This window comes from Theobroma cacao, chromosome 5, assembly GCF_053813885.1.
Source record: "Theobroma cacao isolate CCN51 chromosome 5, ASM5381388v1, whole genome shotgun sequence".
Lineage (NCBI taxonomy): Eukaryota > Viridiplantae > Streptophyta > Magnoliopsida > Malvales > Malvaceae > Theobroma > Theobroma cacao.
Window position 1 is genome coordinate 37,666,512 of NC_142643.1, and position 24,320 is coordinate 37,690,831.

The window sequence follows — 24,320 nt, forward strand, 5'->3', positions numbered from 1 at the left end:
ATTAAAGCATTGAAATTGAATAGCTGTCAAACTACAACAAAAAGGAAAAAATCTTTGTCATTTCTTGTTATCAGTTCAACCATGAATAAATGGACCCATCACTCAAGAGGTCCAAGGAGAAAAAATGTTTAATTACAGCCGAAAGATGGATACAATGCTCTCACTGCTCTCTTAGTCAAAGTCTAGAGCATTTAAATGAAATAGCTACAACTACAGGCAACCAATTGCCAAGCCTCTCTACCTTGCTTGATTGATGCAAAGCTCTACATTCATTGAACTCATCAATGGCTTCATCTTGAGAAGGACTGAAGGAGATCCACTAGTTCATTAACTAATAGCCAATCACATATTTGGTTTGCAATTCCCAGTACTCCTTGGACTGCTTTACCATCTCCGCACGTTCAGCTATGAGCCTCTCCTTCCAATAATCTTTGTGCCTGGTGCAGATTTGTAGTGAATTTCACATAAAGAAATAAAGGGTTATGGGAACTGGTCCGAAATCCGTACAGGAGAGACATAGATAAATAATCAAAGAATTTATGCGTCTTATTTGAACCCGGACCACCATAATTTCAGTTTTTTTAATTAATTTACCAAGAAATAATTAAGGTTTTCACTTTTATTCACCTTCTTTTAATTACAAGATCTAGCTCCAGCATGTGTACCGCGTTAGCATATACTCCAGCCTGCAGATGAGAGGACAAAAACAAAACATTAATAAGAGAAAACATTGAGAGTCTGGCCTTTGCAACATTATAAGTAACAGAAGTAACAAGTTGACACTCTGAAATGGGAAAATTTCTGAAATAGCTTTGACACCAACACCCCCATTTGAGTAAGTTTCTGATTCTCTTTCTTTTTCTTTAGGGGAAGAGGGGTCGTACAATTCACATCGACAAACATAATTCAACAAATTTCTCCCTTATGGTACAAAAGCTTTTCAATGCTACACCAATTAGAATAAAACTTGCACCACTAAGAAAGAACAACTTTCTGGGTCTTCATCCAAAACCAAGAAACAATATCAGCAAGACAGCAGAAACAGTTAAAGAAAGAAGGCATGCAATGAACCACCCTTTCCTCCCCAAGATTCCATTTACCAAACAAAGAAGGCATGCAATGAAGCACCATCAATGGGTACAACTTAAAGATGGCACTTACCGCTTTATTCCCTGAAGAAGATTCTTAGACATATGGGTGGAGATTTAGCAAATAAAACATTGAACTCATCAATTGGCAAGTATCTTATTATCTGCTCTTGTCAAATTACGGGAACTCATGTTCCTATTAACTGATATGAATGTAGTCAATTAAAATCACAAAATATATTAAGAGTAAGGTTCTTGGATAATTCAAAAAAAAAAAAAGAGTAAGATTCTTGGAAGTGTGACGAAAGTGCAATGAGAAAATAATTGCATCACCTAAGATAACAGAAACGAGATGCCTTTCCAAAAGGGAGATGAGAGATAGGTGGATCATTCCCCAAATTTTTTTATCACATAAGTATGCAAATCCTTAGCCTAATTAACTACCAGACGGATAAGGGAACATAGCGTAAATTTCATATGGAAAAAGATTGAATACGCAAGAAGAAGCTGAATGTGTTCGTAAAACAGTAAACCAAAGAGTTCAAAGCTATAGAATCAAAACCTCTCTACAAATTGGGCACTTCGAACCTGGGCTTGTGGCTTTAAGTCCCTGAAAGATCATCACAGAAGCAGCTGAGCAAGCACATGACTTGCAAAAAAGATGACCGCAACTCAATGCATATGGATTAAAAACAATTTCCTGCGAGATAAGGACCAAAAGATATGAGAATACATGATATGTTTCCTTGGACTGTACCTAAGTTAAGAGCATACCAAGCAAATAGCACATGTTAGATCGTATTCTAGCTTTATTGAATTTGGAAGCATCATTGTCATCACAGGTTCTGTTGCACTGAGGTCGCAAACAAAAGAACCAGAAAACTGAATGAACTCTCCGCCATCTGATCCATTAAAATTCAAGTAAAAAGCTCCCAATTCTACCAGCCAAGGTGATTGCAAAAGCTCTAGATGTTCAGCCCTCATCTTGGATTTGAAATTTTTGCCATTTACAGAGCTATGTACCTAAAAATGGAACATTAATTAATCATCTAAGTATCCTGTTCTAATACAAGGTGATTGAAAGAGTATCAGCAATGATAGAGAAAAAAACAAAAAGAATTGCTGCATACTTTATCATACTTCTTCAAGATTTTACCGATAGCAATTGCATTCATTGAAATATATTCTATTAGCATCTGCCCTTCTTGTACCAATGCTTGATGGTCATTTTTAAAACATTGCAGTAACCGCAATACATATCTCTGCATTCCAGTGGCAACATGAAGATGGAGGAGGTGTCTGGCTCTGGAACTAAAGCACCCAGCAATATCCGTAGCTTCTCTCATCAACTCAGTAAAGAACATCTGATCACACACTAAAAATGCACAAAGCTCATTATTGGATGCTAGAACTAAGCATCATGAACTTTACATCAGCAACAAGAGCTCTATTATCAATTAGGGTGCATCAGAATAATAGGAAAACATAGATTTTGCCTGCAAAAGCTATCGAAGAAAATTTACGAATAGGCCTTTTAAGGCTGTAAGTTATTTTCAGGCAAAGGAAGAACCAAAAACCTCAAAATTGGAAATTCTTAAACACTACCTTATAGGACAAGACAACACAGTGTTCAACTTCTTTCTTGTTCTAAAAGTCTTGTAAGTGGGAGTGTGAACCAAAATTCTTTTCCTCTATTGTTTAAATACCCTTTACAAAGTTTAAAATCTTGATGAAAACTGAAAATGGGGAGCCAACAAATAATTTAAAAAATTAAAGCTTTAAGGAGGCAGGAAATATAAGCAGGATGCTATGCCTCTGGTATATAATTTTTAAATTTCAATCAAAACCAATATTCCCTTATCCTATCTTTTTCTCTAAATGAGAATTTTGAAATCTATATGCTAATAAATAAATAAAACCACACAATGGTTGGAAAAAATATAGTCTTTTCCCATCATTCCATCCTAGATTTTGACAGTTCAGTGTAATCAAATTGATTAATACCAACTAACATAATACACCAGGGGTGGAATAAGATAATATAGAAAATTCAGTTCTTAAAAAGAGATACAAAAAAGGAACTCACCTGGGCAAGATTGGCATTGACAAAACTGAGACAATGTGGGATTATCCTCCTCGTCTCTTTGTTCAGTTTTATTATTAGAGTCAGGTAATGCTTTACAGGTTCTGCAGCTTTTCAGCACTTTCTTAAGCCTTTTATACTCAACATGAGAAAACTTTTCCAAAAACCACTCCTGATCCCCGTGCAGATACTCTTTAAAAGTCTCTCCAAACTTCATCTTCCCAATATATCAATCAAAATTAAATCACAAACCCAGAAATCCAATGAAAATTTAATATCTCTTTTTCAAAAAAAATTATAAAAAAAAAACCTCTTGATCTGATTACCAGATATCAAAAATAAAAAGAACCCAATGCTTGAAAATAAAAGTTAATTCTTTGCCTCCAACATCAAGCAGAACAGGGTCAATACAGTCCTGGCCCAAACGACAAGACACGTTGAGGGTTTTACTTACAAAACAAAAAAGTGAAAGAGAAAATCGAGTTTTTGTTTTGTTTTGTATACTTCTTGAATGCAAAGGTGGCTGTTATATAGTGGAGAAGATATATGCTTTAAAAAGGGCGTTGGTGTTTGGTTTCGTAAAGCAACATAAAAGACTCCAACAACGAACGGTCGAGCACATCGCGCGATCTTCTCGCGATTTACATTGGCGGACATTTGGCCCCCATGCAATCAGCACGTGTACAACATCTGCCCTAGCCTCAAAGCTCAAGCTCCTACTTCATCCCTCTCGGGTCAAATAACATATGGGTTTGAGACTCTAAAGAGCTAGTAGTATTGTTCTTTCTTGGCCTAGACTCTAGAGTGAGTCTGGCCCCTTATTAAATACAAATATTGCTTAATTAAAATATATAAATATACTATTTAAAGTTAAAATAGATAATATAGAATCTCAACCTTGGCATACTTATCCATTCGATCATCATGCCAACTCGATTGCTTAAAATTATGAAAGTTTCCACTCCAGCAGTTTTCTTTATACACAAGAAAGGTTGCAATTACAACTTAGTATGTAAAAGATAAAGACAAGTTTAACCAAAATGCTGTGTATACTATGAAGAAAAGTTGCTTGAATTACACCAATAATATGTTATGCATCAGGGGGATGATCATGAAGCCAAGCCAAATTCACCATGCTGCTCAAGCTTGACTTTAATATGGAAATTGATGGGGAATTGGAGAATTATACTTCCAATATAATTCCAAAGAGAGACTTTTTTCTGAAAAACGACATGGGCATATCTGACTTGTGATGTTTGCTTGTTCATTAGCTGTTTGGTGGTAGTGGTGGTAGTTGTTGTCATCATTCAATGGAAGTGCTTCTCTTGGTTAGTGGGGAGAGAAAGTAGTTGGACTTCCCCAAGTTAACGACGGTATCAGTATCACCTTTCAAAAAAAAAAAAACCAAAACAACAGTATCAGTATCTTTTCACTCTGTGTGTAAGATAATAATGCAATGAACAAGATCATTTATATAGCCAAGATGGTCAATATAGGCTTATAATATGAGCCCTCATTATGACTAGAGATGAAGTGGCCACACCAACCATTTTTGCCCACTAGGCCAACAACCAGCAAACACTTTCAAAGATACCTTTTATCACATGGATGCTTTTTGTGCAATGAGCATCTTAACATCTTTTTTTGTAAACGCTGAGCAAAAGAATCCATCAATATAAGAAATGATCATTCCTTTTTGTCTTCAAAGTAGGTCCCTTTGGGCAAACTAATTGGATAAGCATCCAAATTCCAAACAACCTGATGAGAAAAATTTATTCCAGCTGTCTTTAATTGAATGAGACTATAGATTATTTTTCAACCTTGCCATCAGAGTCATAAAAGAAAATGTACTAAATGTAGGACCTCAGACCTAGCAAAAGATTTTGCTTTTGTTAAAGCTCTTGGGATCATTTTAAAGTAGGTTCATAGATATAATGAAAAGCTTTTCTCATAGCTGATGGTTTAAAGCCCTCAATGGTGCTGTCTTCCATCAACTAAAATTCAGAAACACAATCTGAAGATTTCAAGTTCAAAGTTGATCATGTTGTAGCCTTGTGGCCAATTCCTAATCATTTTCTTCTTCTTTTTTTTAATTGCAAGTGCCACTTTTTCATTTTCACTGTAGAAGTCTTTCCTACCATTCAATTGGGGATCCTTAAACCATGTTGTTATTTTACAAATGTCTCTATGCTTGTTCTTAGTAGGTGGAGTCTTCACCTTTCAGCCACTTCCTTTCCCAATAAAAGGAATATGGGCCCTGCGTTTCTACTTTCTCAGGGGCTGAAGCTTTCATTGTACCTGAATAGCTAGTCAGTTATCAATTATCATACACAACCATCTCGTACTTAGGATAATTAAACCAAAATTCATAACAACTACATTGAAGAAGTTTGACAAGTAGAGGCATTCATCAAAAGCTCATAACCTCATTCACCAGAAAAGAAGAATCACAAAGCATAAATTGGTTGATTCCATAACTACATAATAGTTACAATATATGGTTACTATGAGATTTTTACAGGGAAAAATTGCTTTCCACATCCAAATTGAAAATCACTCTCCCTAAGGACAAAATTTTCACACAGGCTAACAAATCTTATAAGCTGCTTCTTTACACAAAATATCTTTATCTAGACCTTAATTAATGGAGAGGTGGAAACCTCTTCTATTATTTTTCATATGCTCAACGAATACGACATACATTAGCAAATGGCTCAGGCTTCAGTTTCACTGCAGGCTTAGCCACTTCAGGAGTCCCAAACACATTCCACAGCCGCAGAGTCTCATCCCCTGCTGCAGTTGCCACAGTGCATCCATCTGGACTCTGGAAGGAAAAAATTAAATTTGTCAGAGCACAAAAAGAAAAAACAAAACATTATGCATATAAAAGCAAAAGAATCAATATAAAACTAAAAAATTAATCAATTCAATTTTGTACCTCAGCCATGTAAAGTGCTCTTGATGTGTGGCCAAGGAGTTCTGCCATCTTTCTCATGGATGGATATTTCCATAAAATGAGCTGATTATCTGTAAAACCATGACTGCTAAGAAGTTCACGCTCATGCTTATTCCACAAAAGAGCACAGACCTGTGAACCAGTGTCAACTGAATTCAAGCAAGCACCGGTATGCGTGTTCCAAAATCTAATGCATTGATCACTCCCACCACCTCCTGAGGCTAACAAATTTCCCTGAAATGGGCACCAAGCAATGGCTTTCACCGCAGCTGTGTGGTCATCAAGCCTGTGTAGCCACTGTGTTCTGGAATTTGAAGGAGCCATGAATCTGTCCCAGATAAAAAGCAGGTTGTCATTGCCTCCACTAGCCAACTGCTTGCCTGAGGAAGACCATTTCAGGCCACAAACCTCCAACTGATGTCCCATGTAGCATGCAACAGTGTGTTCTCGTACCCTAACATCATTGTTAATAACTTTAGCATCCATTCCTCCAGTTGTAAGAATGTGATTGTTCCAAGCTAATGTATTCACTCTTGTCTCATGATGATGACCACCTCTCAATGTTCTTAGCTGCACAATTAACAGAAAAGATCCCCCCCCAAAAAAAAAACTCAATAAAAAGATGCTAAAAGCATCACCAACAGAAAAGAAAAACAATCAGAAAAATAAGACAAACCTGTCTCTTAACTTGACAATCCCACAGTTGAACATGAGAATTATTCAGGCCAATTGCAATGTGCCGCCCATCAGGTGCCCAGCTGACACTTGTAATAGGACCATCTTCATAGCTAACAGTGACAAGTTCTGAGGCAGAACCATTTGAAGCATCCCACAGATATACTTTGTCATTTAGGGCAATTGCAAGCACGTTGTTACATCCCCAATCAAGTAAATTCAAATAAAAATCATCCAAAATTTCAGGGGCATCAAGTGTCCTCTCAGAAGTCTGCAAAATCAAATCCCAAAACAAACTATTAGACAAAAAAAATTGCACCTATATTAGTCCGATGTCTCACTCTTGCCAATCAAATCAGGTCTAAATTAAATCTTCTTCGAATGTCAAACACTAGGTACTACCCCCAATCCCATCACAAGACATTCGATTGTTTATTTTGTTCTTCATAGTTTATATTTTTCAAAAAAAAAAAGAATTCAAATTTTCAATTTTTAACTATTGAACAAAATAATTTGCTTGCATATTTTACTTTCTATTTCCCGATACAAAAAGCAAGTAACCAATAATAAGAAGAAAAAAGAAACAAACAAACGATAGCTAAATCTATTCAAACGTTTCAAATTGCCACACGTATGCACCAAAGTTTTTCAAAAATTAGTGAAAAGGCAGAACAATGAAGAACCTGACTAATGTGCCGCCTTTTCTTGGTAGGTTTGGACTGATGAGGGGAACCCATTTCCCGGTGGATCATACCATCACCATCCGACGTGGGTGGCTTGTTCTTGAATGCCAAGATTCTGGTTCGGTTCATATTCAGGGCCTCAGCTAACCGCTTCTGATAAGCTTCTCTTGACGGAGAACCGATAATATCCGGTTTCTCTATCCCTTTTCTCCCTTCTGTCAACATGTAGTGTGCATAGTCAAAGTCCATCGCTGACCTATTTGGTATGAACCTATCAAGCTTTTCAATTAAACATATAGAATTTTAATAAAAACCCCCCCAAAAAAAAACAAAGAATCTAAAGGAATCAAAATATTTGCTTTGTGTTACTTACATCGTCTTGGGTGTTTCTTCTTTGAAGAAGTAGTTCTTGAAGTGGGGTTCTTGAATGCATTCTTGGTACAAGAATTTTATCGGACCCTAAACCCAACAACACAAAACAAAAAAAATCAAAGAATTGAAATAATCAATGTTAGCGAAATCCGCTACCTTCCCTTCGAACTGGATTTCGGAAAGTTTCGCAATCCAATTTCGCAGAAACGTAACGAAATGAACAGAGAACAAGGATTCAAAATTCAAACTAAAACCCCAAGTAGAGAAAGAAATATAATTTTTGCAAGGGATCGAAATGATGGAGGATTTGGCAGCTTCGATTGCAAGAGTTTCCAGTGCAGACGAGAGAGAGAGAGAGAGAGAGAGATTGGAAATATCGACAAGACGATTGCTTGAAGGGAAGTGCTGAGCAAGAGTTAGCCGTTGGGAAGTGGGAACGTTTGGATTTATGTGAGATTGCTTTGGCGGTTTACAAAATTTTGTACCAAAATTACAAATAAGGACTATTTTTTTTACATAATTATTAAATAATATATATAATTAAATTGTACTCGTATATGCTAAACATTAAATATGTTTTTAATAGAAAAAATTAAATAGTTTATATGTAGGCATAATGTGAAATTTGATGGAGTAAAAAAGGATGCATTTGATTCAATATAAAATAATCATTAAAGAGAACTGATTTTTTTTTCGAATATTTGTAATTCATAAACTAGTAGGTTTTATATAAGATCAATTTTATTATTCTACTCTTAATTTTATTTTTTTATTTCATTAATATTTATAATTTTATTTTTCAAATTTTTTAAAATATAGAGCTTTTATTTATTATTTCTTTTATAGTTAAGGTTTTAAGAATTCTATTCATGACTAAAAGTAAGGATGTTGTATGAAACAATATATTTACATCCAAATTTATTCTTTTCTCACTTTTTCTTCATATAATATTTTAAAATTTTCTTAAATTATCTACAAAACTTCATATTTATTTATTTATTATATCCGATCAAGTTTTTATATTTTTATTTTGAATAAAATAAATTTATATAATTAATAATTTATTAATTATTATTAATTAAAATATCATTTAATATTTTATATTACATAACGTTAATGTGATATATCAATATATCATAACAGATGATGACATGACACACTGATGTAATTATATGGTATTTTTCATTTTTAATATTAATATCACATTATCATCAAGTAGATATAAAAAAAACATATAACATTTTAACTAGATAATTAATTAATTAAAGAGTTTTTTAAAATATTATATCATTTTTCTTTTGATTTCAACTATCGTTTCTCTTTTTCAACTTAAACAAATTTAAATAAAAAAAGCTTTCGATCTTATCTTGCATCTAAGAACAATTTATTTAATTCTCATTTGATGATCTTTTATTTTGTATAAAAATACAATTTTATAATTAGATAATTTGTAGCACGCTTATTACATGTATTCAATAAAATCATCAAAGTACAAAATGGCTGCCATAAGATTTTACGAGAAGTTGAATTGTCGTACCAACATGCTTATGAGACCAACATAAAAAATAGAAAAAGAAAATAAAATAATATATTTTCCTTTTTCTTTTAAAGAAATATGCAAATTAGGAATCCAAAAAGCCCAAAGTGATTTTGACCCAAAGAAACAAAAACAGAAAAGCACTTTCATTAATTAGCCTTTATTTTACAGGTCATTGCAAACTAAGCTAACCAGATTTGCACTTTCATTGAATGGAACTTGAAAGATGAAACTCACAATGACTACTAGAAGCCAAGTTCCATGTACATCTGATATTTAGCTACATAATTAATGAAGACAATTCCCCAAATAGTTTCGCATAATCTAAGACTAAGTCACCCTTTATCCTTTGTTTAACACTAAAATACATGCATGGTAATAACCCAACCAAAGTTAATCAAACTAGCTTTCACAAGGCTCAACATCACACTTCCCTAAAGTTGAGTTTGATTGGTCAATGGGACCAAATCCACTTAGATTTTTTCTTTTTTTTTTTTTGGTAAATATCAAAGATGAAGATATAAAAAAATTCGAATCTTAAATCGCAATCTTCTCCAAAAAGATAATAACTATTAAGTCGAAATAAAATTATTTATTTTTATATATTTTCATGTGGTTAACTATTTGAGATAAATTTATATGATTGTTTTGCTCACCTAATTAGTGATAAGTCCTTCAACATATTATCTTTGTTTTTGTTTTATTGCATTGCCAATTCCCATCTTAGCATAATTAGCATTTAACCATTTTTATCTACTTTTTTCTATTTGGTTTAATTTGGTATTAATGAATAATTAAATTCAAAACTTATTTTTGTTTATATAATAAAGTATTAATCGAGTGTGCAATGATTTAGTCCACCAACATATTGACCCGTGTTGGTCAATTCATTAGCCAAATTTAGCTAAGGTACACGCAAGCTCACACTAAAGAATTAACAGCAAACGACGCGGGTTTAACTATCATGCTCCCAAAAACCGCCATTTTCCACCTTATCAGGAGCTATCAATATGGTCCGAATCCGAAACCGATTTGATCATCGACCCTTCGTTTTCGCATTTAGGCTCCAATCAACCGTCGGATTCATTGACCTTCACCCTTTTCTTTCTTTATCGAATTTTATCTTCCCAAAAAATGCTTACCTCATTTTGGCTTTCTGGTCGACACGAAAATCGAGAATGCCTTACAAAACGAAAAAGCTGAATAAAAACAAACTCCGTCCCCAACAAACAAACACCCCCCCACGAAAAAAAAAAAAATTTAGGGTTTCCACTTTCTAATATCCCTTTTTTTTCCATCTTGATTCTCTCTCTCTATCTCTCTCTCTCTCAGCTTTGATTTTCCTTCCCTCCAAACACCATTGAAGCTGTTACCATTTTTCCTCTTCCCAGCTTTGCTTGGTGAGAGGGGATTGATTTTCTCTGAAAGAAGAAGGAATTAAATAAATAAAAATAAAAATATAAAGCGCTTGATTTTGCTTCTTTGGAGGTTAATTTTCCCGGGAAAATTTGTTTCCTTTTCCAGTGCTCTCTCTCTCAGCTTCCACGGTAAGTTGCATTGCTTCTTCTCTCTTCTTCTCGCTTCTCATTTCTCTCTTCTCTCCCCTCTGTTTCCGGGGAATTTTTTTTTGGAAAGATTTTGTTGAGAGAAGATTAATTGGTTGAATTTTAACTGGAAATTATCGCATAATGTATCTTTTGTTGGTTAATTTGTTTAAGATAATTATTTTTCCTGGAACATTTGTGTGAAAAGGGAACTTTAGTTACATATCTTTTCATTTATTTTCTTGTTTAATCTTGTTGTTTTATTGTTTATTTCATGAGCTTTTCTTCATCGTTCTTTTATCCAGGAGGAATTTATATAGCTGGTGGGTGGAGTCAAAAGAGAAAGGAGGGAAACTTTCATTGGAGGATCTAAGATTCAAGAGAGAGAGAGAACTCTAATTTTTTTTTCATTATTTTTTGTTAGTAAATAATTAGATTGCTTGAGTTTGAATGCATATATTGATATATGGAGTCAGAAGTATTTTCACCTCCAAGAGATTTGGTGAAATGTTGTGATTGCGGTTGTACTACATGTTCTTTGATTGGTGATCCTTCAAGTACTTGGCTTCGGTCTGTGAAACGAAAATATGATGAGTTTGAGACTGGAAATGGGTTTTATGTTCCTGGGTTGGATCTTTATTCCAATGCCAGAGTCCAAATTGAGAATGAATGTGCTGCTTTGCGGGAGACGGTTAGTAGCCAACAAGCAGCAATACATGATTTGTATGCAGAACTGGAGGAAGAGAGAAATGCCTCATCGTCAGCTGCAACTGAGGCCATGTCGATGATATTGAAGTTGCAGAGGGAGAAGGCAGAGATCCAAATGGAGGCAAGGCAATTTAAGCGTTTTGCAGAGGAGAAAATGGCACATGATCAGCAGGAAATAACGGTTTTGGAGGATCTGTTGTATAAGAGAGAGCAGGCTATTCAAGCTCTTACTTGTGAAGTGCAGGCGTACAAGCATAGGATGATGAGTTATGGACTTACAGAGGCAGAGGCTGAAGGGGAGAAGGATGTACAGATCCGGAATCTGGGTGTGGCTGAGAACTTTGGTGTCCAAGTTGATCTTCCTGCATATGATTATCCACCTCTAAAGTGCAATTTGAATGAGAATCCTGGTGATGATGTTGAAGATGTTGAGAAATATGCATTTGGTGAGACCCCTCGTGCCCGAGAGCACTTGAGGAATCTAGAACAAAGGATCTGCCAAATGGAGAGGAATCCCAGCAGCAGTCATCTAAGTCACGTGGATGGAGATTTTCCTGGAACAAAGAATGTTTTGGAGAAGGTGATAGTTGGTCATTCTCCTAGGCGACCTAAACATTCAAGGAGGGTTTCAACTGATAGTTTAAATTCAGTCCTGGCTAAAGAGATGGGTTCAGAGTTTACCAGTGATTCTCCCAGGTTTAACATTGGTTCTCCCAGGTTTAATACTAGTTCTCCCAGGTTTAATACTAGCTTCAAGAAGGTGGAGTTCGTTTCAGAAATGGAGGAGATTTCCAGCTCAAGAAGAATGGATAATGCTTCAGAAGTTGGAGATGACATGAGTGACAGAGTTTATACAATTGATTCTGTCCATAATGGGGTGCCATATAACGGAACTGCAGAACCCAAACCTGGAGTTGGAATATGTGATGATTATGCATCCACTCCAAGGGAGACATTGAATCTGCCTGATGTTAGTGATCCTGATATCAAGAAGCTCTACATGAGGCTTCAGGCCCTTGAGGTTGACAGGGAATCAATGAGACAAGCAATAATATCAATGCGAACTGACAAAGCACAGTTAGTATTATTGAAAGAAATAGCTCAACATTTGTGCAAGGATATGTCACCTGAAAGACGAGTGATTGTGAGGAAGCCATCTATTCTTGGAAGCCTTCCATTCATGTCCGTCTTCAAGGTAATCTTTGTATGCATAAAGTGCTATTTTTGTGTATGCTTTAAAATTGTCTAGTTCTGTTATTGACATTCTCATGTCTCTATATTTTGCAGTATTCATTTTCTTGTTGCTTCAATTAATGAAATTTTGCAATAGAGTTTTGACTTAAACTCTCTCTCTCTCTCTCTCCCCCTTGCATGTCTGTGAGTGCAATGTGTGTTAACCTTTTTTTTTTTTTTCGGGTAATGTTCTCTATGACCATCAAAATAGCAGAAATGTATTGGTGTAAAGGTGTTTTCAATGAATTGCATATTTAGGAGACTAACAGTTTCTTAAAGCTGTCTATATATGGAAGGCTATGTGGCAATAGCTACATATATAATTACTTTGCTTACATGAAGTACAGAAATAATGAAGGTCATCATCCCGGTTGTATCTTGTCTGTAGGTCATTATCTCCCTCATCTTTCATCCTTGGTTGCATAGAAAGCCTGCCCTTCTGTTTACTACTCTTTATCTGTATCCTGTACTCATTGACTATGTTTTTTCCATTTTCTTGTTTCATTCCCTTACTTATTTTTTTCCACTGATTTTCTTGTATTATTTTAGTTCCTGTATAGCAAGTATCTGTTGAAGCATCAAATTTGGGTTGTGACATAGCTACTTTTGGTCCAATTTTGACATAATAGCCGTTGAATGTAGCCAGTTTTCATGAAAAAGTATTTTTTTATATACGTATTGAATACCAATTTTCTTCCACTTGGCTTGTTTAGTTTTCTTCTCTGAAACTCCTCATTTGAATGTTGCTCTTTACATTGTTGGAAGCATCATAAACAGAACATGTGTTCATGTTCCATCAACAGAGCTATTCTATGTTATCCATAATCTGAACGTTGTTGTATTTCTTTTAATGTATTGCCACAATGCCACTAAAATTTTTTGCCTTTTGATGTTTTCTTTTCAGTGGGTTGTGTCCTTCATTTTCTGGAAGCGGAAAGCTCGTCGAAGCAAGTAAGTTGAAGATGTGTTTTATACATAGTTACCGTTGGGTTTGACCTATATTTTAAAACTGACATATTTTGGTTTCTCTATTTTTTTCTTAATCAATAATTTATCAAATGGTAAGCATTATTAGGTTAAAAGTAACCAATTTAATTATTGCATTTTACAGCAAAATCAAAACAAATTATTCTGGTTTTATATGCAAAGAGAAAGAAATGCAGTCTCTTAACATTTGTCATTTAAAGCAGTATCATTTTAGTAGTTAGCCCTGAAACAATGGAGATGCATTTAGATATATATTTTGTGTACTTGTGTAATTTGTTTGATTATTGCATTTTACTTTGGAAATTGACGGTGAAGTTTATCAGCATATTATATACTAGAGAAATGTTAATACCGGCGTTGATTAATTCTGTTTGTATTTCTTGTTTAATTGTATAGGTACCTATATGGATTGTCAGCAAACAATGTTGGCTTGCTAATGCTTCTAGACAAGGGTCCTCGACTGAGGCAGTGGAGATGCCTTTCAAGCACACAAGTGTGAAAAGGATTGTATCACTTCCATGTCCAGATGAAGCCTATAATTACAACTGTGAATGCTGAATGGGTTTGACAAAGCTATAAAGTGTTTACTTTGCATCCATTTTTTGTGGATTCCTTGGTGCTGAATTTGGTATATTGTGCAGTGTTCTTTTATTTCATTTTTTTGGGATTTAATACGTTTTGCTGCTTGATGAGCAAAACATGGATGCATGTGAGCATACTCGCTCATATAGTTTGTTGGATTTCAGCTTGAGGCATGTGTCTATTGGCGATCTTCTCCTGTATATGTCAGATTCTTGTATGATTCTTATTCAAGTATGCAGTGTTTATACTTGTCCATTTCAAGCAATGGTTAGTTCCAAGGCGTTATTGACGCAAGGCGCATCAAGATTCTTGTTTTACTTGCTGATTTTTCCTTTGGCTATATCAAGCATCCTGGTCATTAGTAAATATGTTTCTTCTCCTTGGAAGGGAAAAAAAGGAAGGGGGAAATAGAATGTAGAAGAAATATGTTAAAGAACTTTTGGATCTGGAAACTTTTGACAAATTGCCAATGCGGGTTCTATATATTAAGCTAACTTTACAATGCTGTATGTCACCGTCTGTCTCTCATATTGGAGCTGTAATTCTTTCCTAAAGTTTGTTTAGCTTCTGTAGGATGGAGGATACTGTTGGAATTGTATTCAAGTAAAGCAGAGTCTTAGATAAAACCTAACCTCTCGTCATAGCCTATTAAGTTGGCCTTGATAGTGTCTGGACCATGTCTTATTTGACAAATTCAACGCCGCTGTGGTAGACCACAAGGCTAGCAAGCAGGGTTTATTTATTTATTTTTTATTTATGCTTCTAGATAAACAATTGATATCTCATATCCGCAATGGTTGGCTTAACTCTAATTATTGATCGTGCTGTAATGCTTTTTGTTGTATGGTCCCAATCCCAAAGCAAAAAACTAACTTTGATATGGTTAGTACTTGTCGTTGGTAATAACAAGCAATTGTAAGGTTGGAAATCATAACACAAATAAAGCATGGCCATTGCTTAACTGCTTGTAAAGCGCCTGTGACTCTGAGAGTTTTGTCTTTGTTACAAACTTTACAATGTGTTACGTCCGTCCTCTTTTGTTATGATTATGGGCGCTTGGGTTGCCCCCAAAAACCAGCCAAAGTAGGAATGCACGAGGAAACTGCGTTTTAAACTAGTAATCTACATATCTATACAGTTAGTACAGTTGCTTGCTGCGGACAAATACAGTTAGATTTTACTTTGGAAGTGGACATAAGATAAATGGAAATCGTTTAACCAAAGTTGCATGTTTATTGTATTGTTATTTTGCTTCATTATAAACTTTTTACAATAAATAAATGTATTATGGGTCAAGCGGTTGGTACAAAGCAAAAGCCAGAATTGGGAATGAACAAGCTAAGTCACTCCAGTTAACTCACTCCACTTATATTTCCGTTAGCTTAGGAAAAATCATAAATTAACCCCATTAATATATATATATATATATATATACCATATAAAGTGTTCTTTTTTTAAACTTTAATAATTAGTGAATAATAATATATCCCATCACATGGGTTTTGGTCTTGGAACTTTTATTTTTTTTTAATGACAAGATTTAAATAAGGAAGCAAAAAATCTTGTCTCTTTTATTTTCTTCTAAATTTAATATAAAATACATATAAAAGGTCAAAGTAAGTATAATTTATTTATTTATTTTGATAATATCATATCATGAAATCTTGTTGGATATTGTGGTCCTCCATAACCATAAAGAAGAAAAGGTGCATCCAACGAGAAGATCATTGTGTGCATTTGGAAAAGGTCAAAAGAGGAGAAACCAATTTTGAATTGAGAAATTTTCATTTTTTTTTTATATTAACGATAGCTTCAATAGTTAGTTAAAATATATTGATAGTATCGAATATTTGACATTAAATGTTGGATGATTGTTAGATGAATAGAATGCAAGTTAGAAAGAAAACCTTGTGAAACCGAATAAAAAGTAATCTGATAAATAATTGACTAATACTGTTGTTAATGAACCAATTATAATTACAACAGTTTCAAAACATGGAAACTCCTTATATATCTTTATATTGAACAATCACTTTTTTTTAGTATTTTTTTTATAGAAATATTATAATGATTATTTATGAAAATTTTCATATATTTTTTGTTGTATTCTAAATAATGATATTATATTAATTAATTTCTTAACTCATTTAAAAAGAATTTTTAACTCCACCTTTGATGAAAAGAAAAAATACGTACATTCTCACTTATCGAAAAATATGAACTCGAAACGATTTGATATGAATTAACTCGAAATCTAATTGATCATCGATCATCAAAAACAACCCAAAATCCAAATAAAAATTGAGAATAAGAAATGGCAATGTTCGAACTTATAATTTTATTATCATTTTCTCAAAGTGACATGCTCAACATGTTCATGTTTAATTTGTCTTCCACTTCTTGACTTACCAACCCTTTTGTTCAACATGCATTATTAGGTTTATAAAAATATACACAAAATTCTTACAAAATAATATATATATATATATATATATATTTACAGCAAATAACCCTAAATTTAATTAACAAAAAAAAGATTAATATACGTACTCAATGCTTTAACATGACACATATTATTAAATTCGACATCACTTATATTATAAACTCACGTAAGTTTAATTTAACACTATAATAAAAAGTGTTTATTTGAGTGAAAATATAAATTTTTATCTCACGTTTGACTTAACTATGAAAGAGTGGATTTGAAATTAAGGAAAAATTTATACCTATTGAATTTGGTAATGTAATAAAATAGACATGATTTAAATTAAGTAAATGTAAATCCTACAAGATGATGCAAATAAATTTATGCATAAGGTTTATTAGGAAGAAAATTCATAGCCATAAGATTTTTTGGGGCCCGAATATTTTCGGACTAGAAATGGGCCTTGGTAGCTGGGCTAAGTGCATACAACCTAAAAGCCAGACGCCGTTTCTCAAAGCAAAACCCTTGTAATACCCTTCCCTCTGCTAGCAGAAAGCAAACCCCGACCGAAAACCTTAAACAATGCTAAGCTGTAGCAGAAGTTTACTGTCCCAAACCATAAAAAGAAAAAGAAAAACCAAAACCAAAATCAAACTAAAAGCCAACAAAAATGTTTCTAGAAAACAAAAATTCATTGCCAAAAACCAGCAGCTTGAAAGTAATGAAGAAGAAGAAGGATTCGACCTTAAATCCTCAGCTCCATCACATTCTCATGGAGTTCAGCCATTGGGAAACCTTTACTTCAACCCCGGCTCTACTAACTCGAGAAACACTGGCTTGGGTAATCTCCAAATCCTGTCTGATGAGCTTGTTCTTGAAATTTTAGGCCTTTTGGAAGGAACCCAGTTGGGAGTTGTAGCTACTGTTAGCAAATCTTTTTATGTTTTCACTAGCCATGAACCACTTTGGAGGAATCTTGTATTGGATAATCTAAAAGGAAGGTTTTTGTATAACGGGTCATGGAAATTTACTTACATTTTTATTTTTCATCCTTCATTTGATGTTTCGAAAAGTACCTGTTTTTCGGGTTTGAGAGTAAGGGATTTTTATTCTGATTATTTGTTTCAGAGTTGGTTATGTGCTAATCTTGAAATGAAACCAGAATGGCTTGAAAGAGATAATATAATTCGAAAAATAGGGATTAGTGTGGAGGATTTTGTGATGAATTTTGAAGAACCGAATAAGCCCGTTTTGTTGGAAGGGTGTATGGAAAATTGGGATGCTTTGAAGAAATGGGATAGAGATTATTTGGTTAATTTATGTGGTGATGTTCAGTTTTCAGTTGGTCCAGTGAAGATGAGGCTAGAGGATTACTATAGGTATTCGGATCAGGTAAAAGAAGAGAGGCCGTTGTACTTATTTGATCCAAAATTTGTGGAAAAAATTCCGACTTTAGGTTTGGAGTATGAAGTTCCAGTGTACTTCAGAGAGGATTTGTTTAGTGTTTTGGGCAACGAGAGGCCAGACTATAGGTGGATTATAATTGGACCCGCTGGGTCTGGTTCATCTTTCCATATTGATCCTAATTCGACATCTGCTTGGAATGCAGTGATCAGAGGATCTAAGAAATGGGTTTTATTTCCACCTGATGTGGTTCCTCCAGGGGTGCACCCAAGCCCAGATGGTGCGGAGGTGGCATGTCCTGTTTCAATAATTGAGTGGTTCATGAACTTTTATGGCGCAACAAAAAACTGGAAAAAGAGACCCATTGAGTGCATCTGTAAGGCTGGAGAAGTGATCTTTGTGCCTAATGGATGGTGGCATCTAGTGATTAACCTAGAAGAATCCATTGCCATTACACAAAACTATGTTAGCAGGTATGTCTTTTCTTTTTTTTTTCCTTCTCTTTCTTTTTATTTATTAGTTTTCTCCATGGTTTAGAATACTCACTTACTGCAGTCTCTGAGTTTAATTTTGACATTAGTAGCAAAATTACATCTATTTTGTCCTTTTCAATCTCATTTGACATGGACTAGGATTAAATGCCTGAACTGAAGAAATAAATGTAGGATACGGGAAAAATTCTATGACATAATTTTTGGCCATTCCCTCAAAGGCTGAATAGCACGAGGAATTGGTTATAAATTGAGCTCAATTTTAAGCTTGGCTTTAGGATACTGTTATAGTCATTGCGATATTCTGAGTGATAAAACAAAGAAGGTAAGCTTTGCCTGGTATGGATAAACACAGTAGAGGTTGAGTTATTGTTGAAGAAATTAAGGTTGTTCTAGCTTATTATTCCTATTTGAAGTTTCGTATGGACCAGTTTTTCTAATTTGAATCTCTTTGTCTCAGAATTATAAACAAAATATTTCTTTGAATACTCCTTCTCTGAGCTTACCTGTACAAGCCTTAAATCAATTGTAATCAAAGATGAACAAGATATGAGAGTGTTTAAAAATAATTTCTCTGAAACCTAAAAAATAAAGTAATTATGAGTACTGCAAGGGCCTCAGCATGAAGTTGTTGCAGTCACTACCGTGGCAACATACCATCTTCTTCTTATATCATTCTCCGCCAGAAGTGTTACTGACTTGTCATTGTTATGTATTTTGTGAAATGGATGCCTTTGGCTAAATTGTATTTAAGCATCACAGAAGTTGATATCTCTGTGAATCTCAATGTGATAATAGTCTCATTGTCATTCAGCATCCTTAGCTCATCTTTATCAAGGATAGAGTCTTTTAAGCCTTCGATGATTGCAACCCTGGCCTCCTACGTGATTATGAACTTCCCCTACACTCCCAATGTGAACTGCAGATGGTGTATGGTGGAGCACTAGTAATTTTGTTTAAAGAAAGAAAAAGATGTTATCATGGTTAATCATCTATGCTTTGGGATACTTACTTTTCTCCCTCCATTTTTTGAATGATCTGTAACTGATGGATTCACATTCCATAAATAATTGCGATATTAGATAGAAATAAAAAACTCGGTAATTAAGATATTAGTTATGTGGTCTAGTGGTCCGTGTGAGTTCTTGATACATAACAAACTCAATGGTTCAACAACATCAGAATTCATAGACCCAATATTATTGGTTCTGGGATACACAATCTCCATCTTATTAAAAACTTAAAGAAATAATGTCCAGGGCAAAATATTATACATAAGAGAATCAGCCTCCATATCGGTTACATTCTTAGGAAGGATGTTTGCTCAGGTTTTCCTCATGATAGACGTGCCTCACCACTTGTACCTGCAGCTGGTTCATGAGGCATCTGCAATCATCCAATAAAACTCCAAGTGAGCGGTTTAGAGTAATGGTAGAATTCAAAAGATGGATAACAATCTGTGAATCCATTTCAAGGAGGATACCAAGAAAGCCTAAGTTGGGCAGCTGTCCCTAGACCATCTTTAGTGCCCCAAGAAACCACACATATGCTAGTAGTTGTGCCCAATCTACTTGAGCATCTAGCAATGAAAAATCACAAATATTTGTTCTTATTTTTTTTTTTGCTATTGCAGGAGAAATTTGTTGAATGTTCTAGATTTTCTTAAGAAGCCAAATGCTAGCGAGCTTGTTTCTGGGACAAGGGACAGAATAAATTTGTATGAGAAGTTTAAGAATGCTATGGAGGCTTCTTTCCCTGGAACAATTGATGAACTGTCACAGAAAGCAGAGGAGAAAAAGGCCCAGCAGAAATTGTCTTTCTGGGATTCGGTGACTGATTCCAAGGTGGGTGCTTTCAAGTTTTCTTTCTAAAGCAAACACCCGTGAAGGCCACCAGAGAATGACAAGAGACCAACAAGCAACAACTAGTCTAGCAATTTAGCATTGTTATTATTCTTATACGGATGAAACTAGTCACTATCCTTCCTTCAGGTTTCCTGTAAAGTATGAATTTTTTGAAAACAATTTTGACATTAATTAATTTTAGAAGGTTGTACTTCAATTATTTTTTATAACACTAATGTCATAGCTCTCTACAATTCTTTCTACTTTATGTGGTCTGTCATAGTCAATGGATTATCAATGCTGCATTCTTTGCAAATAACATCCACAGCCGCATTACTTGGAGACTGCATTTGATTGTTCAAGGCAAGCTGCTATACTGTTATGGTGGAAAGGCCCTCAGCATTGAGCAATGAACCTATGAACTTCATTGATTTGACCAAAACTCGGCTAAGCATTGGGTTGTTTAAAATACAGAAGCTCAATACAATTCCCGTTGTCTTTATCATATTAATGAGACATGGCAAATCCCCTTAACGATTACTATTCCTAACAAGGCCAGAGCTCTTTTCTCAACGGCTTAAACTATATGCTATCAACAAGAATATTATACCAATCCAGAGCAGCTTTGAGAGGACATATACCAATTAAGGACTACCAATCATGGCTGTAAGTTGTATTTGATCTTCAAATAAATTAAATTGCTTCTAAAAACAACATTCAAGAGCAGATATTGATACAAACAAAAAACGGGAATTGCAATTGACACATTTGGTATTTGTAGAAATACTGACCTGTGAGCTCTTGGATCAAACGCCATTCAAATTTGGTAAATCCCATTGGCATTTCCAATGGAAGATTAAGTTGCATTCAGGACATTGAAGGGCCTGTCCATTGCAAAGCTTCTTGCAGACATTACATCGAGGGCAATTCCAAATATTCTTGACAAAAGTGAGCGTGTGAGGGTGACGATGAGCTTCCCATGTTCTGCCAAGCTTGATAAATGGGAGATCTCCAAGAATACATTCCGGATGAGCAGCGTTATCACAATCAGCACAATAGTAAAACCATTTGTTTGGATCTCTTTCTTCCTCACAAATATCACAATAAAATTGATATGGATCTGAACCCTCATCATAAGTTAGAGTGAGAGGGTGGTTGTCGTACTTGTACCAAGCTATTTGCGGTAGTGTGAGACACATAAATTCTAAGATGAACTCACAACCCTGCGTACATTTGTATGCTAATGGACTTATGTTGTTACAGCCACTGCAATTCCCATGACAGTTATGATCGAGAAAAAGTAGATGTTTATGACTTGGATGCCTGAAAGTGTCTAACAATAAACTACATTGAATATCAATTTCAAAGTAACAATCTCTTTTGTTGCACTTGTAATTAAATCCATAGTGAACACGACCACAAGCATAGCAACATACAAATTCATCATTCTTCGTGAGGGAGAGCAAGTGCTTGTGACTTGGGTGTCGCTTCTCTCTAGGCAACTCAGCACAATTTCTATGAAGAAAAAATCTGCACTGTTCACAACCATAGAATGGAGTTGAGATAGGCCTCATACACCCATCACAATTGATATCATCTTTAACCTTACCACTAAAAGTGAGAATTAAATTGTGATCGTGGAAAGCATGTTTGATCTCTGTTGCTATTTCATCTCCCTTTAGACACTTTGTTTGAATAATATCACTGATCCAATTTATAGATTCTCCCTCAGACCTCTCGTCTTCATTAAATTTTGGATCCCAAATACTTCTATCAGTTGCACAATTCACATGTGCAATATAATTGCATTCAGAATCAGGACAATAATACCTTCCATATTCTTTATTCACTTCTTGGTGACAAATTTTGCACTCCCACTCTTCAGACTGATTTTCTAAAAAAAAAAAAGAATGAGAAAGTCGGTGATGATGTCGCATTATTGAGATGATGCGTGGCAATGAAATGCAACTCTTGTGAACAATAAAGCTGCATGTAGTGCACAAATAGGGAGTACGACAGCCATCAGTGCCACAAAAATCGCAAATGAATGACATTGGTCTTGATAGAAGAGTCCATGGGTGTTCATGATTGACAGTTGTAATTTCAGGTAGTGGTGAGACATCTTCAGGCGTAAGGCCGAACTCGCAAACGTTGCAATAGTAAACAAATCCCTTCCATTTTATTTTGCACAGGTAGCAAGAACAACTGTCCAAATGAATAGGTGGATTTTGCAAGAGAGTCAGCGGATGTCTACGATCGTGAAAGTTGTTAATCTCAAGGGGTAGTTCCGCACATTCTTTATGAAGGTACCCCTTCCTGTTCTTGCAATCCAAACATTTGTAAAATGGGCTTGATGATATTTCTTTCATACATCCCAAGCAATCACATCTAATAATCCTGTTATGCTTTTCAATTAAGATCAATAGATGCTCGTGGAAAGGGTATTCTACTTTATCAAAGTTTCCAGCAATGGACGCACAATTAATGTCCAGATCGAACTGACAAGAAGCACAATGATAAACCAATCCCGAAAAACTCCCCCAACAAAAATCGCATGAGTACGAACCAGAATAAGGTGATTTTGGTAGAAGAATAAGAGGGTGTGGAGGGTGGAAGGGATGGCTAACCTCCGGCGATAACTCTAACTCGGCACATGTCTTGTGAAGATAAAACTTGCAACCGCTGCAGCAGTAGCATGAACTCTCTACTCGTTCCTCACACGCAAAGCAATAAGCTCCTTCTTCTTCTTCACTTGCACGACTCCACTCTTGGATGAACACCAGCGGATGGTCATGGCTAAAATGTTTAAGATCCATCTCTCTTTTCAAGATGGATTAACAGTGTTCTCGCATGAGATTTGTCCTAAGAGTAAAGTTTTTTAAAGAAGGATAGTATTGCTGCAATTGTCCACTCTCTGGAGTACCCTCTGCTACTGGAGATTTGTCCTAAGATTAGGGTTTAGTTTTTTTTTTTTTTAAGCAAGTGGTATAATTTGTTTATTGGCAGTTACTGATAATGGTTGCTTTACGAATATATTTTTCATTGACGGCAAATTTTGCAAACTTTTTGACCAAGTTTTGAAGATAGATACAAGGGACCCAGCTATTTAAGATAAAAAAAAAATGGACTTACCAATTTCCTTACCTTCATCTCCACTTGCTTATTAGAAAAAACAAATAAACAATCAATCAAAACAAGACAAAAATAAACAAACGAAGGAACCAAAAGAAAGACAAACAAACAAACACGGGGTTAGTAAGATCCAATAATTTGATAATCTTCCTGTTATTTTCGCTGTTAGCAAGTACTAATAGTATTTTTCTAATTACAATTTTTTTTATGTGAATATGTTGATTAAGATTTATATCATGTAAAATTTATGTATTTTGATTAGACGTTCGTTTTAGTCTTTAAATTAACTTGTTGACCCAAAAACAAAAATCCTATGTTCATGGTTGATCACATTATTTATGTTTGAACATTAAAATAGTATAAGATCCGGCTTGGATTAAATCATAGAGAACATTACTGTTTTGTAATCTTAAGTACTCTTTCTCTGTTTGATTTCTTTACTTTATATTTTCAAGTTAATCGTAGCAGAACTCCATTCAGCATTGGCTAAAAAATACAGAAACACTTATCCCATTAGTTGATCGTAATTATGTCATAAGTCTGCAAGCCATGGTAGATCCTGAAAATGGCTTTAGA

At 34.8% G+C, this 24,320-nt stretch overlaps 5 protein-coding genes across 9 annotated transcripts; 2 read left to right on the forward strand and 3 right to left on the reverse strand.

Annotated features, from left to right (window-relative positions):
- Positions 1-32: 32 nt before the first annotated feature.
- On the reverse strand, positions 33-3,927 carry LOC18599227 (SPX (SYG1/Pho81/XPR1) domain-containing protein / zinc finger (C3HC4-type RING finger) protein-like protein). The gene is made up of 6 exons (XM_018121616.2): positions 3,175-3,927; positions 2,219-2,463; positions 1,863-2,111; positions 1,651-1,788; positions 628-686; positions 33-437 (listed from the first exon to the last, which is right to left on the reverse strand). The coding sequence occupies exons 1-6, from the start codon at positions 3,386-3,388 to the stop codon at positions 332-334; spliced, it is 1,011 nt and encodes a 336-aa protein (XP_017977105.2). The 5' UTR covers positions 3,389-3,927; the 3' UTR covers positions 33-331.
- Positions 3,928-5,623: 1,696 nt separating this feature from the next.
- On the reverse strand, positions 5,624-8,259 carry LOC18599228 (cell division cycle 20.1, cofactor of APC complex-like). 4 transcript variants are annotated; one of them, XM_007029107.3, is made up of 5 exons: positions 7,859-8,259; positions 7,486-7,700; positions 6,804-7,073; positions 6,110-6,697; positions 5,624-5,995 (listed from the first exon to the last, which is right to left on the reverse strand). In XM_007029107.3, exons 2-5 carry the CDS (start codon positions 7,612-7,614, stop codon positions 5,855-5,857), a joined length of 1,128 nt encoding a protein of 375 aa, XP_007029169.2. In that variant the 5' UTR covers positions 7,615-7,700; positions 7,859-8,259; the 3' UTR covers positions 5,624-5,854. The 4 variants fall into 4 exon arrangements, with proteins under 4 accessions (XP_007029169.2, XP_017976220.2, XP_088662237.1 ...); XM_018120731.2 differs by having other exon boundaries at positions 7,486-7,741; XM_088806111.1 differs by having other exon boundaries at positions 7,486-7,756.
- A 2,288-nt stretch (positions 8,260-10,547) lies between these two features.
- On the forward strand, positions 10,548-14,745 carry LOC18599229 (myosin-binding protein (Protein of unknown function, DUF593)). The gene is made up of 4 exons (XM_007029108.3): positions 10,548-10,941; positions 11,244-12,841; positions 13,784-13,830; positions 14,263-14,745. The coding sequence occupies exons 2-4, from the start codon at positions 11,405-11,407 to the stop codon at positions 14,363-14,365; spliced, it is 1,587 nt and encodes a 528-aa protein (XP_007029170.3). The 5' UTR covers positions 10,548-10,941; positions 11,244-11,404; the 3' UTR covers positions 14,366-14,745.
- Positions 14,746-17,373: 2,628 nt separating this feature from the next.
- On the forward strand, positions 17,374-20,866 carry LOC18599230 (transferring glycosyl group transferase). 2 transcript variants are annotated; one of them, XM_088806510.1, is made up of 3 exons: positions 17,635-17,714; positions 18,002-18,750; positions 20,402-20,866. In XM_088806510.1, exons 1-3 carry the CDS (start codon positions 17,646-17,648, stop codon positions 20,637-20,639), a joined length of 1,056 nt encoding a protein of 351 aa, XP_088662636.1. In that variant the 5' UTR covers positions 17,635-17,645; the 3' UTR covers positions 20,640-20,866. The 2 variants fall into 2 exon arrangements, with proteins under 2 accessions (XP_007029171.3, XP_088662636.1); XM_007029109.3 differs by having other exon boundaries at positions 17,374-18,750.
- On the reverse strand, positions 19,937-23,643 carry LOC148762842 (uncharacterized). The gene is made up of 2 exons (XM_088806509.1): positions 21,404-23,643; positions 19,937-20,154 (listed from the first exon to the last, which is right to left on the reverse strand). Exon 1 carries the CDS (start codon positions 23,426-23,428, stop codon positions 21,419-21,421), a length of 2,010 nt encoding a protein of 669 aa, XP_088662635.1. The 5' UTR covers positions 23,429-23,643; the 3' UTR covers positions 19,937-20,154; positions 21,404-21,418.
- Between the last annotated feature and the right edge of the window lie 677 nt (positions 23,644-24,320).

Excerpts from the sequence above, each read along its gene's own strand:
- LOC18599229 (XM_007029108.3), top strand. The coding sequence starts at position 11,405 with ATGGAGTCAGAAGTATTTTCACCTCCAAGAGATTTGGTGAAATGTTGT. Across the intron at positions 12,842-13,783 it reads CATTCATGTCCGTCTTCAAG|TGGGTTGTGTCCTTCATTTT; the intron begins GTAATCTTTGTA and ends TTTTCTTTTCAG. Across the intron at positions 13,831-14,262 it reads CGGAAAGCTCGTCGAAGCAA|GTACCTATATGGATTGTCAG; the intron begins GTAAGTTGAAGA and ends TTAATTGTATAG.
- LOC148762842 (XM_088806509.1), bottom strand. The coding sequence starts at position 23,428 with ATGGATCTTAAACATTTTAGCCATGACCATCCGCTGGTGTTCATCCAA.
- LOC18599230 (XM_007029109.3), top strand. The coding sequence starts at position 17,456 with ATGCTAAGCTGTAGCAGAAGTTTACTGTCCCAAACCATAAAAAGAAAA. Across the intron at positions 18,751-20,401 it reads ACACAAAACTATGTTAGCAG|GAGAAATTTGTTGAATGTTC; the intron begins GTATGTCTTTTC and ends TTGCTATTGCAG.
- LOC18599228 (XM_007029106.3), bottom strand. The coding sequence starts at position 7,918 with ATGCATTCAAGAACCCCACTTCAAGAACTACTTCTTCAAAGAAGAAAC. Across the intron at positions 7,074-7,485 it reads AAAGGCGGCACATTAGTCAG|ACTTCTGAGAGGACACTTGA; the intron begins GTTCTTCATTGT and ends TTGATTTTGCAG. Across the intron at positions 5,996-6,109 it reads GAGCACTTTACATGGCTGAG|AGTCCAGATGGATGCACTGT; the intron begins GTACAAAATTGA and ends TTTTCCTTCCAG.
- LOC18599227 (XM_018121616.2), bottom strand. The coding sequence starts at position 3,388 with ATGAAGTTTGGAGAGACTTTTAAAGAGTATCTGCACGGGGATCAGGAG. Across the intron at positions 2,464-3,174 it reads TCAATGCCAATCTTGCCCAG|TGTGTGATCAGATGTTCTTT; the intron begins GTGAGTTCCTTT and ends GTGCATTTTTAG. Across the intron at positions 1,789-1,862 it reads TAACATGTGCTATTTGCTTG|GAAATTGTTTTTAATCCATA; the intron begins GTATGCTCTTAA and ends CTTATCTCGCAG.